Source organism: Microtus ochrogaster (assembly GCF_000317375.1).
Source record: "Microtus ochrogaster isolate Prairie Vole_2 chromosome 14 unlocalized genomic scaffold, MicOch1.0 chr14_random_1, whole genome shotgun sequence".
NCBI classification, from domain to species: Eukaryota; Metazoa; Chordata; class Mammalia; order Rodentia; family Cricetidae; genus Microtus; species Microtus ochrogaster.
The window spans coordinates 6,154,277-6,168,207 of NW_004949096.1; the positions used below are offsets into that span (position 1 = coordinate 6,154,277).

Here is a 13,931-nt window from a genome sequence, read left to right on the forward strand (position 1 = left end):
CCTGCCTCTGCCTCCCGAGTGCTGGGATTAAAGGCGTGCACCACCACCGCCCGGCTTCTAATAATTTTTAATATGGTTTTTTTTTTTCCACTGAAAAGTAAAGTAAAGGTAGGAGTTCTTTTTTTAATAGTGAAATGCAGGTTATTAGAAATCCTTTGATTCAGAATAGAATTATGGGGCTGGTGCAGAACTGGAGCTTTCATTTAGACCATTAGAAAAGGTCTAAAGCTAAATTATGTATAATTTTTCTCAACGTTTTTAGTCTGGTTCAGACTGAGAGTGAGACTCGGGCCAAGGGGTGGTGAGGAAGAGAAGGATGGCCAAGGACATCCTATTGCTAGCTGATTTAAAGGGACCAGCCTCAGACTCACGGACAGACAGCTTTCCTGGGAGTTCCTTCCTTGACCTTTGTTCATGCCAAGGGCACAGAAAGACCAAGAATGAAGAATCAATGGTGTTTTGTACAAGGGCTATTCTGAGGCTTCAAAAACATTTGGGTCCAGGGACTAAATTAGTTTTCTTATGGGTCAGTCATCTACGTAGATGAGGACCACTTTTAGAGAAGCCAGTTCCCCCAGAGGCTGCTGTAGAAAGAAAGCTCAGGTCTCTCAAGGAACGTTGTACATTTAGCAAGCTGTGGTTTTGCTTTGTTTGGATGGCCTAGACTGACCTCAAATTTATAACCCTCCACTTTTTCCATCCCAAATCCTTCCTAGGCTTGCGGTTATGAGTGCATGACCATGCCTGGCTATGTCCCTTCATGGTGTCCTGACAAAATATGCAACAGCAAATACATCTAGTTGACGATCCATCAAAAATATTCATCAGGTGATAAGAATTCTTCAAAAAAAACAGACAGTGCTAACAGTCACATTAAGACTTTTCTCCATTATCCATCAGACATAAGGCACGGACAGCTCCAGACACACAATGAGAGCATTTACTCTTTTTATCTCAAACATTTAATTTTCAATTTTGTTATATTTGATATTCATAAACAACAAAATCATTGGGGTTTTTTGTCTTATTAAGTACCATAGTAAAGAACTGATCTCAGAATGAAAATAATCTATGAACTCTTAAAAAAAATTGGGCAAGTGGAGATATCAAATATATCTTGATGCTTAGTACATACCTTATAGCCCAGTGCTTTGAGCTCACTTGCAGAACAAGGGTATAGATCCATGAACTTGTATCTGTCTACGAGTAAGGCTGTTTCTTTGCCTTCATACTCTTCTCTGAATGCGGTAAACCGTCTCTTTTCCACTTTGAGTATACTAGCTAAATCACCAATATTACTTTCAAAAGCTAGAAATCGAGCCCAGATTTCTCTGTAAGAAAGTAAATATAACCAATATTTAGTCATAAAGTTTGTTTTAAAATAAAGATTTCCTAATAATAGAAAAATAGGATAAGTCAATGAATACTTGTCTTCATTAGGCTTAATAATGGTTACTCCCTGCCATTTGTTTTAACTTTAATTTTGCCTGAGTATTTGAAAGTCAAGTATAGACACAGTACCTTACTAAACTAAATATTTGGACACTCATGCCCTTTCCTGAGTTGGAGGCGCTCTCTCTCTCTCTCTCTCTCTCTCTCTCACTCTCTCTCTCTCTCTCTCTGTCTCATACACACACACACACACACACACACACACACACAATCTTAATTGAGGTAAAAAAGATATTACAGAGAGGATAAATTGTTGGTAGAAAAAGAACCTAGACAGAGTTCGATAACTTTTTCCTGTATAATGTGGCTTCATTATTTTACTTAGTGGCATAAATTATGTTGTAGAAGATTTTCTTCATCTAATGTATGAATAAACATATATTCCAAAATCTACTTGAGTCTATGATCGATTCACCAGGGACAAACTGTGTACATTGCTGTTTTAATGTGCTCAGATTACTTTAATGCCACAGGCACCTAAAGTAAGATACTGGGTACCCATAATGTAAAAGGAACTACAGAACTTCCACACTGCTAGACATGTTTGTGATTCAGTAAGAAAATGAGGATTAGTAAGGTGCAATTTCCCCTGTCCTGGTGCTGAGTCAAGATGCAAATCCTATTGTGTTGGCTGAGCCAATAGACCACATTGCTTCCCGCACAGTCAGAGCCACAGGAGGGATGGACCATGGAAAACTAGCTGTTGCAGGATATTTGATTGCACTTAAACTCCCAGACTGTTAGAGTTAACCTTAATCGGGGGTGGAGTCAGCAATAACAGACAGGAATTAGCCATAGAGAATCCAGAAATATAGATGGAGACGCATAGGAAAGAGAAAGGGAGTCTTGGATTTTTCATGGTCTTTTTGATCTGAGAAGTGTGGAGAGAGGGTCAGCTAGTCATTCCTCCACTGCTTTCTTGATCGATCAGGTATTTATACCAATATCTGAGTTTGTATTGGTAATAAGACAACTTAGATAAACACATCAATACAGAGGAGTCTTTGCTTTCCACTAAGAAGATACATTCCAGAATACCAATATAGAAAGTTTTAGAAATATTAAAACAGAAAGATATATATAGTAAAATATTTAATAAATTAACTAGACAGAAGAGAAATTTCTCCTGAAATGCACACTCAAGTGCACAGTCCCACAGACAGAAGCTCACACATTTTGCAGGACTTACCCAGACTTCTCAGGAGGGAGACTTCCAGATGTTAAAACTCGTTCAAACAAAACTCGGGTATTATTGTCCTCTAGGATATTTAAAAAAAAAATTAATGTTAAATCAAAGAAAGTTTTACAATTCAACAATTATTTTTTAAAAGCAAAACAAAATGCAGGCTTTATCTCAGCTAACCCTCACAAAAATCCAATGCAGAGAAACAACTGTGACAGCTGACTTACAAAGGGAAATATGGAGGTTCAGAATCACCGAGTTTGAGAGACTGGTAGAGAAAACCCTTATTTAATTCCACCACTCAGGAGGCAGAGGTGGACTGATCTCTGTAGGTTCTAGGCCAGCCAAAGATATGTATTGAGACCCCTGTCTCAGACAAACAAACACCAACTATACCCAAGGAGTTGGACTCGGCTCACTGTTGTCGAGCAACAAGGCTGTTACCAGAAGCAAGATCTTTCCACCTGAAACAGAGCCCTGGTTTGCACAACAGTGCAATGCAAACTGTGATGTAGGAACCAGAGGTCCTATTTGTCTTTCAAAATTAATGAGAATTACGTATCTGTTGACATAACAGATAGTATGAAGGATGGCAAATTTAGACACAATTTAGTTTCCTATTAGTTATTTCATCTCCTCGTAGAAGGGCAATAATATTTAGGTTGGGAGGTAAACATGTAAATAGTAAATGAATTAAAGAATTGTTGTTAGAAGCGGATTAAATTGTAAGTATCAGGAGTTCCTTGGTAAATTGAAAGCAGGACTTTTCTTGTATATTCAAGGTCTATTTTTTTTAAAAATTTAAGAATCTAGCAGAATTTAACAACTGAATTGTACACTTAAAATGAGTACATTCATTGTATCTAAATGATAATTCAATAATTTTTAAATCCAGCAGCATGATCAATTGTTACTGTCTTAGCATAACCACTTGATTTACTATCTCTCCATATGAAAGATAAGTCCATAAAAGATTAAATATATTCATCCAAAGAAGATGGCATCAGGTCATATTCATGACTTCAAGGAACACAGTGTATTTTTAATTTTATTTATTTTTATTTTATGTGTGAGTACTTCTCCTGCATTTATGTCTGCACCCCATTGCACTCAATCCCCGTGGAAGCCAGGAAAGAGGGTTGGGTCCCTAAGACTGAAGCTGTCAGCCTCCACTGCGGGAGCAGCCAGTGCTCTCAGCTGCTAAGCCATTTTCCAGCCCCATATCTTTAAAAATCGTATTTAATCTTACATTTTATCCTTGTTTTAATCCAAGCTTTGTTCCAAACAACCCTTTTACTACCCCAACAACCTCCTCCCTGCTCACTACTTGCTGTGATGTCTGGCTGCAAAGATGCTTTCTCTTCTCTTCATCTGGCTAACCATTGTTCATCTTCAAGACCCAGCTCACATGGCCGGGCAAGTGGTGGCGCATGCCTTTAATCCCAGCACTATGGAGGCAGAGGCAGGTGGATCTCTGAGTTTGAGACCAGCCTGGTCTACAAGTGCTAGTTCCAGGACAGGCTCCAAAGCTACAGAGAAACCCCGCCTCAAAAAAACCAAAACAAACAAACAAACAAACAAAAAGACCCAGCTCACATACTTCCTGTGAACCCTCGGGATAGCGCTGTCCACACAGTGGAATGTAGCCATACTAGTCATGATAAGAGGGTAAGATTTATCTTAAGTAGTTAACCAAGCATATCCAAACTGTCTTTTCAACATGTAAACAATATGAAAATCACAATATTTTACATTCTTCTTATTTATTTTTTTGTTTGAATTAAGTCCTGGAATCTGGCACACATATCCTGCTTGGCTCAGGTACACTTCACCTGCTCAGTAACTTCAAACCACTCACAACAACTCTAGAGCTGGAACTGTCGTCTTCATGCCCCGCAGTGCAACATTCATACTCTGCTATAGTTACTGCTTCCCATATTCCACACATAAATCAAATACATGCAAGAACTTACTTGATCCTCTCAGTTTTATGAAAGGTATTCATTATTATAACCACGTTGTCAATGGAAAAACTATAGTTTTAAGTTTACATACCTAACCTCATATACAAGTAAATATAAGTTTTCTTAAAACAACTTTTATACAAGGTCAGTATTTTTATTTTTTAGATTTCTTTTGTGTGTATGACAGTTTTGCCTGTAAACATGTATATATACCATGTACATGCCTTTTAGATCCCCTAGTGCTGGCGTTACAAACAGCTACAAGCCACCACGTGGTTGCTAGGAATCAAACCCAGGTCCTTCTCAAGAATAACAAATACTCTTAATTGCCAAGCCATTTCTCCAGCTGGCCTAGTTGTTGTTTTTCTTTTTCAAGAAGTTATATATCCTGAACTGTCAATAATTTTTATAGAGACACACATGAGAGAGCTCAGTTGGTAGAATGCTTGATGTGGTGGCTATTCTTGGTTGTCAACTTGATTACAAACCCAAGTGGCTGGGTGTACCCATTAGAAATTCTTTCTTTCTTTTCTTTCTTTCTTTCTTTCTTTCTTTCTTTCTTTCTTTCTTTCTTTCTTTCTTTCTTTCTTTCTTTCTTTCTTTCTTTCTTTCTTTCTTCCTTTTAGATATTTCAAGACAGGGTTTCTTTGTAGCTTTGGAGCCTGTCCTGGAACTAGCTCTTGTAGACTAGGCTGGCCTTGAACTCACAGAGATCCACCTGCCTCTGCTCCAGAGTGTACCACCTAGAAACACTTTCTTTAACTGGGAAGACCTACTTTTAATTCAGATCTTTGAGGAAGATCCATCTTTAATCTGGGCCACATTTTATGTTGGCAGACTATATTAAGGGCATGGAAGAAGGAAGCTTTCACTCCTTGCCTGCTTGTTCTTGCTGTTGTTGGGTAGTCCATTCCTTTGCTGACATTAGAGCCTACTTCTTCAGGATTCTGGCATATACAGAAGACTAGCTTAGACATCCAGTCACATGAATTTAACAATTACTGGATTATTGGACCTTGCCTTGGTAGACAGGACCACAGTCTATAAATCATTCTAATTTCTCTCTGTCTCTCTCTGTCTCTCTGTCTCTGTCTCTCTCTCTCTCTCTCACACACACACACACACAAACACACATACACATGTACATGCTCCTTCTATAGTAGTTCTGTTCCTCTAGAGAACCCTGACTGATATATATATATACATTTGCCTAGCATGCCAAAGATACTGGGCTCAATGCCAGTACCATAAATTAGGTATGGTAACAAACATGTAGGCACGTTGGATTTCTGTTAGCTCAAAGCTACACTGGTCTACATATCAAGTTTAAGGCCAACTTAAACTACATATAAGTTTAAGGTCTTATATAGTAAGACCCTGTCTAAAAACTAAACTATTGAATTCATGGATATTTCCTAGATGCCTACCAAGTAGCTGTTTCTGGTGTAATGTTGGAATTATAACACTTTAAGAAGAAAATAAACCAACCCAAACCCAAGGTACATAATTTCAGATTGTTTAATATTAAAAAACCATGGTAGGGACTAGAGAGATAGCTCAGGGGCTAAGGAAACTGGCTGCTCTTTCAAAGGACCTGGGTTTGGTTCCCAGCACCTACATGGCATCTGACATCAGTCTGGAACTTCAGTTTTAGAGAATCCAATGCCCTCTTCTGACCTCTGAGGGCAATAGAGACCTGGGTACACAGACATAATGATGAAGAAAGATGCTTAAAAGAAGTCCCATATTAGCTCAGACATAACATGCAGGCAAAACACAAAATAACATAAGTGAATCTTGAAAAGATTCTAGCATCAACTTACCATTGAGGTGAGAAAGATAGTCAATATAAGCCAAGACATATTCTGGAATGTCTCCATATTTCTTCAGTCCCAATTCAAAAATCTTAAAGGCAACAGATTTGTCCTAGAAGTAAAGACAATACTGGTTTCCATGAAATGACAATGTATTAAAAAAAATATTAAGGCTACAGAATCTAATAGTTACAGTGGTGCACACCTATAATCCCAGCAGGAAAGACTAAGAGGCAGAATTACCACACGTTCAAAGTCAGTGTAGCTTACATAGCAAGACATTTTCTCAAAATAAAAAACAAAACAAAAAACCTCTCACAATATTTAAATACGACAAGATACAGAAGAGCTAAGATGGAAATTAAACTCATGCTATATAAAAACTCCTGAGCTAAATAAAAACCAAATAAGCGGTTAAGTTAAAGGTCAGTCTAGGGAATAAAGCAAGAATCTGTCCCTTTAAAAGGAGAAAAGAGAGAGAGAGAAAAATGAGAAAAGAAAGAGAGCTGGGGGCCGGGCGGTGGTGGCGCACGCCTTTAATCCCAGCACTCGGGAGGCAGAGGCAGGTAGATCTCTGTGAGTTCGAGGCCAGCCTGGTCTACAAGAGCTAGTGCCAGGACAGGCTCCAAAGCTGCAGAGAAACCCTGTCTCGGAAAAAACTAAAAAAGAAAAAAAAAAAAGAAAGAAAGAAAGAAAGAGAGCTGGGGGTGTAGCTGGTGGTAGAGCATTTGTCTAGAATGCGCAGAGGCCTGAATTCAGCCCTCAGCACCACTATAAACAAAATAAAACAGCTAAGTAGCCAATGTCGGCATATTGTGTAAGACATATTCCAAGGCTAGCTGCCAGGTTGCATTGCGTGTAATCCCAGCACTGTAGAAGTGGAAGCTGGAGGATCAAGAGTTTGAGACCAGCTTGAGATACTTAGTGATATGTGCCTCAAAAGAAAACAAAATCCAATAAATAAACCTAAACAACCAAGGGTGAGCTGGGAGGGGATCAGTGATAGAACACTTGCTTGTCTTGTATCAATTCTTGAGTTCAGTCTCCAGCAGGGACCCCCAGTTGCCCCCTCCCCACCCTCCACCCTCCAATTCTAGGTATAGAGCTTATCTAGGATGCATGAAGCCTTCTAGAATATAAACAATCAATAAAGAAACAAAGAAAAGAAATTAAAAATGTGTAAAAAAAAATGGTTGTTTAGTTTAATAAGGCCCAAATTAGCAAGCAATTGAGCTGGATAATATCCTGCATAATTTAACACAGATACACTTAAGACCTCCTTTAAAAAACAAAGCAATTAAGCTTAATTACTTAAAGTGGGGCTTTTAGAGGTGGGGTCTTTGCTATGTAAATGTGGCAGGCCTGGAACTCATTAAGATTGGCCTGCCTCCACTACAGGGCTGGAATTAAAGAAAGGTGCCCATCAGGACTTTTCTTTCATGAATGTGTATAGAAGCTCTAGCGCATTCACCTTACTACAGTAATACTCCATGAGTGCCGCAGTAACGTAGACATGATGGCGAGTTCTGGCATCCTCTCTTGCTTTTTTAAATATCATTCTTCCAGATTTGATACCTTCTGCTCTCCTTGCAAATTTCATATATTGGATATATACCTATGAGAAAAAAATTATTTGTATTCTACACATTAGGCAGAATATGGCCCTCATAGCATCTAGTACCAGAGAACTGAGTTCTATGCTGTTACTAGTATAAGAAACTACAGGGTAGAATTTTAAGTTACTTTTCCACAGGCATTGGGGATACATGCTAATTTTTATTGAGACATAATCTACATGACACAAAATTATTCTTTTTTTTTTATTTGTTTTTCAAGACAGGGCTTCTCTGTATAGTCCTGGCTGTCCTAGAACTAGTTCTATAGATCAGGCTGGCCTCTAACTCACAGATCTGCCTGCTTCTGCCTCCCGAGCACTGGGATGAAAGGTGTGTGCCACCACCACCTGGCATGGTATCTGTTTTTTTTGTTTTTTTCAAGACAGGGTTTCTATGTATATCCCTGGCTGTTCTGGAACTCGATCTGTAGATCACACTGGCCTCAAATTCAGAGATCCTCCCGTTTTTGCCTCCCGCATGCTGGGATTAAAAGCGTGTGCCACCACTGCCCAGCTTGTTTTTTCTTATATCATCAGATGGTCATACAATAATACTACTAATTCTAGACTATATGAATTAAAGGGGAGTTCAACCCCTATCAATATCAAAACAAGTAAACAATCAAACAAGGGCTGAGGGTATAGCTCAGTGGTAAAGGGGTTGCCTAGGTTTGACCACTAGCACCACAAAAAGAAAAATAAAATAAAATTTGGGATCTGGGAAAATGACTCAGTGGTAAGTGTACTTGCTGCACAAAGATGAGGACCTGAGTTAGAATCCCCAGAACTCACATAAAACCTTGGAATTGCTATACATGCCCCAGTGTTGAGGGCAAGAACAGATGAACCCAGGAGCTTGCTGGCTAGTCAGCCAGCCTGACTCAAAAGGGGGGTTTCAGGTTCACTGACTATCTCATAGGGATGAGGTGGAAGTCTAAGGAGGAACATACCTGATGCCAGCTTCTGGCCTCCACTCACATGAATATACACATACACCACATAGCCCTCACCCTGCCCCAATTTCATAGTAGAGATCCCTTGGTTAGGTATATTCCCAGGTATTTTTTTTTTTAATTGAGGCACCCATGAGTGTCCATATTTCCCAGATTTCTTCCTCAGCATATCTGTTACTGGTATATAGGAAGGCTATTATTTTTGTATGTTAATTTTGTATCCTTCCACTTTGTTTTTTTTTAAATATTTATTTATTGTACATACATCTGTCTGTGTATACCTGCAGGCCAGAGAGGGCACCAGACCCCATTACAGATGGCTGTGAGCCACCATGTGGTTGCTGGGAATTGAACTCAGGACCTTTGGAAGAGCAGGCAATGCTCTTAACCTCTGAGCCATCTCTCCAGCCCCCTTCCACTTTGTTAAAAGTGTATCAGTTCTAAGTGTTTCTGGAGTCTCTAGGTCTCTTATGTATAGAACATACATAAGATTCTGCAGGTAAGGACACTTTAACTTCTTCCTTTGTTAGTCTCAACCTTTTATTTGCTTCTTTTGTTTTGTTGCTCTAGCTAAGGCATCCAACACTATATTGAATAAAAGTGGAAAAAGTAGATACTCTTGTCTGTTCTGTGACTGTAGTGTAAATGCTTTAAGCACTTCCCTATCTATTATGTTTGTCATATATATGTTTGCTACATTAACATGTTTCTGGGGTTGCAAAGATAGCTCAGTGGTTAAGGTGTCTTTCAGGACCTGAGTATGGGTCTCAACACCACACTGGGTATCTCACAATCACTTTAACTCCAACTCAAAGGGATTTAGTGCCCTCTTCTGGCCTCCCAGGTACCTACACTCGTGTGTGTGTGTGTGTGTGTGTGTGTGTGTGTGTGTGTGTGTTTACACAAATATTTAAAATATCTAAGCAAAAATGTTTCTTAAATTCCCAGTTTCTTAGGACTTTTACAATAAAGGACACTTGATTTGCTTCCTTTTTAAGGAAGTACTTATTTATTAGTATACATATGCAGACACATGCATGTGTGGAGGTCAGAGAACAACTGTGGGAGCCAGCTCTCTCCTGACACTGCAGGGCCAGGGGTCACAAGCTGTACGGCTTGGTGACAAGTGTCTGTACTCTCTGAGCCACCACCTCACTGGCTGACCCTGATCTCTCCTGCTCTTATCCACGCATTTTTCTTCTAATTTGTACTTTACTCTAACTTTGCTTCTTCAGTCACCATATAAATATTGACACTTTTACCTCTAGAACACTATAAACTACATCTCCTCAATCAGTTCCCCAGGGCCACTCTGTCCTAACAGGAAACAGACGGTCTTTCTAATGCTGGTTCATATCAGGACTCTTAACCTGCTACTAAAGCTAGGGCATAAACTGCAGTGGACCTGAGTAAAATTAAACAAAAAGGGGGAAAAATAAGGAATAAAAATTGGAGGACACAACTGTGTGGTGATGGCACATGTTTTTAATCTCAGCCCTCGGGAGGCAGAGGCAGGTGGATCTCTATGAAGCCAGCCTGGTCTACAGAGCAAGTTCCAGGACAGCCAGAGCTACATAATAAAACACTGTCTCAAAAAAACCCAATAATAATAATAATAATAATAATAATAATAATAATAATAATAATAATAATTAGAGGACACGGGTAGGGCATAGTGACATATACTTTTAAGCTTAACCCCCCAGAGTCAAAGGCAAGCAGATCTCTGGAATTTGTGGCCAGCCTGGGCTATATAGCAAATTCAGGCCAACCAAGGGTTCACAGTAAGATATTATCTCTGGGGGAGGGAAGATATATCCACCAACCAATGAGCAAAACACATAAAAAAATACAAAACCAAAGTGCTGGAAATAAAATGAGACATCTATAGTAACTCTTATCCCCCAAGACTCAGAGAACATTATGGAAGAGGGGCAGAAAGAATACTGGGGAGGCAGAGGTAGGTGAATCTCTGTGAGTTCAAGGTCAGCCTGGTCTACAAGAGCTTGTTCCAGGACAACCTCTAAAGCTACAGAGAAACCCTGTCTCGAAAAACCAAAAAAAATAAAAAAATAAAAGTTGAGGGACATAGAAGCCAGGCTAGTGGCACATACCTTTAATCACAGCATTTGGGAAGCAGAGGCAGGCAGATGTTCAAGATTAACCTAGTCTACATATTGAGTTCCAGGACAGCCAGGGATACATAGTAAGACCCTGCCTCAAAAAAAAAAAAAGGGGGGGGGAATGCTGCCTATAACTATCATTACCAGTACAGGATCAAATCAACACAAGCAGTCAGCATTTCAACAGGCAGCACCAACTGGACACAACGGGTTATTAATGTTACTAACAACAAAGAAGCCAGGTGCTGGTGCACACCTTTAATCCCAGCACTCGGGAGGCAGAGGCAGGTGGATCTCCGTGAGTTTGAGGCCAACCTGGTCTACAGTGTGAGTTCTAGGACAGGCTCCAAAGCTACAGAGAAACCCTGTCTCAAAAAACCAAAACAACAACAATAACAAAGAAAGAGAGGAGAGACAGACAGAAGGGAAGGAGGAACAGGAAGGAAGGAAAAGGAAAGGAGAAGACACAAAAGACAATAAGAAGCTGTGTTGGGGGCGCCTGGTGGGAGTGAGCGGGGAGTCGAGGTACATATGGTCGAGATGCATCGATTGCATGTATGAGAGTGCCAAAGAATAGAAGATAGTCTACATCTTTAAAACACAATGAGACAAGTCACTGTGATCATCCACAACCTCACATTTCATCAACACCACACTAAAATCAATAAGATAGCTAAATGCCAAGATTCCAGAGTCCCACTCTTTAAAAGGATCAACACCCACATAGAAGGTGTGATGAAGTAAGCAGATGAATGAAGTAAGGAATCAATTCAGATCCTAGACAAGAAACTTAGTAAAGTGGATAGAATATCAATAATTTGGAAGAGAATTGAAAACATGGAGGATAAACTCAGCAAGGAAATTAAGATTCTGAAAAGGAACAAACAGAAAAGCTGAAAATTAAAACAATCAATCAATCAATGAAGCAAAAAATATCATCAACAGATAAGAAAAGCAGCTGGGTGTAGTGGCCCACACTTCTAATCCCAGCACTCAGGGGGCAGAGGCAGGCAGATCTCTGAGTTTGACAGCCTGGTCTACAAACAGGGTTCCAGGACAATCAGGGCTGTTACACAGAGAAACCCTAACTCAATATATATATATAATATATATATAATCAACACACACACACATTATATATGTATATGTATAATTGAGAGAAAGAGAGAGGGGGGGAAGAGAGAAAAGCAGAAAAAAATTCTGGGATGAAGGATAGTATCAAGACAGAAGTAAATAAAATAGAAACTAAAAGAAAAATACATATAATCAAATAAGCAGATTTTTTTTCTTTTACACTTCTTTATTTTATGTACATGTTGTTCAGCCTGCAAGTATGGAGGTGGACAACATGCATGTCTGGTGCCTGAAGAGGCCAGAAAAGGGCATCAGGTCCCCTAGAACTGAAGTTCTAGGTGATTGTGAGCCTCCATGTGGGTTCTGGAAATCAAAGCTGGGTCCTCTACAAGGGCAGCCAGTGCATGTAACTGATGAGCTGTGTCTCCAGCCACAAAGAGCTGGTTCTTGAAAATAAAAGTAAACTAATAAATCCCTACCCAAACTAGCCCAAAATGAAAAAGTTCTAAATTAATAAAATTAGATAAGAAAAATGAAATGCTATTGAATAGATTACATACAATAAAGATAGACAATCATTAGGAAAATATTTTGAAAACATACCAAAAAAAAAAAAGAACCAGGCAGTGGTGGTGCTTGCCTTTAATCCCAGCACTCGGGAGGCAGAGGCAGACGGATTCGAGACCAGCCTGGTCTACAAGAACTAGTTCCAGGACAGGCTCCAAAACTACAGAGAAACCTTGTTTCGAAAAACCAAAAGAAAGAAGGAAAGAAAGAAAGAAAGAAAGAAAGAAAGAAAGAAAGAAAGAAAGAAAGAAAGAAGGAAAGAAAGAAGGAAAGAAAGAAAGAAAATTCCAGAAGAAATTACTAAAAACTTAGACACATAAGACCTAAGAAAATTAAGAACATATGAACAATAAACTGATTCATAATAGTCAGTGAGGCTGAAGGAAGAATAAAGTCTCCTAACCAAGAAAAGTTCAGGTTTAGATGGATTTACTGCTGAATGTTCCCAAACCTTTAAAGAACTGAAAGCAAGATTCTTCAACCTATTCCACAGAGCCAACGAGGAAAGAACCCTGAAATCAAAAATATAAGGCACAACAGAAAAAAAATCAAAACCAAAAACCAACCCTACAGATATAGAACAAATTTCTTGATGAACACATTGCAAAAATTCTCAATAAAATTCTTGCAAGTCAAATTCAAAAACACATAAAATCCCTTTCTATACTATGAATATGAATTACTCTTATTGGTTAATAAAAAGCTGACAGGCTAGTATCTGGGCAGGAAGTTAGGTGGAAAAGCCAAACTTAGAATGATGGGAAGAAAGAGGATGAAGTCAAGAGAGATGCCAGCCAGTTGCCAAGCAAGCAGGATGTAAAAAATATGAGCTAACAAGCCATGAGCAATGTGGCAAATCATAAATAGAAATATGGGTTAATTTAAATGTAAGAGCTTGCTAGTGACAAGTCTGAGCTACCGTCCAGCATTTATAATTCATAGCCTCTGAGTTGGTTATTTGGGACCAGGCGGTTAGGACGAAATGTCTGTTCACACACAATGATCAAGTTGACTTTATTCTAGAGATGAAAGTTTGGCTCATCATATGTCAATCAGTTAGTGTAATCCAGCATCTAAATACATTTAATGACAAAAAGGACATGATTATCTCAATAGATACAGAAAAGCCTTTGACAAGGTATAAAACTCGTCATCATGAAAACCCTGAAGAAAGCAGGAGTCGAAT

General features: G+C 39.1%; 1 protein-coding gene across 1 annotated transcript in view; it reads right to left on the bottom strand.

The window, feature by feature from the left end:
- Cstf3 (cleavage stimulation factor subunit 3) overlaps window positions 1-13,931 on the bottom strand; it is an 85,401-nt gene that overhangs the window by 3,801 nt on the left and 67,669 nt on the right. The window contains exons 14-17 of the mRNA XM_005364067.3: window positions 7,885-8,028; window positions 6,423-6,525; window positions 2,642-2,711; window positions 1,136-1,331 (exon numbers count right to left, since the gene is read on the bottom strand). Coding sequence (XP_005364124.1) covers window positions 1,136-1,331; window positions 2,642-2,711; window positions 6,423-6,525; window positions 7,885-8,028 — 513 coding nt within the window. The remainder of the gene's footprint in view (window positions 1-1,135; window positions 1,332-2,641; window positions 2,712-6,422; window positions 6,526-7,884; window positions 8,029-13,931) is intronic.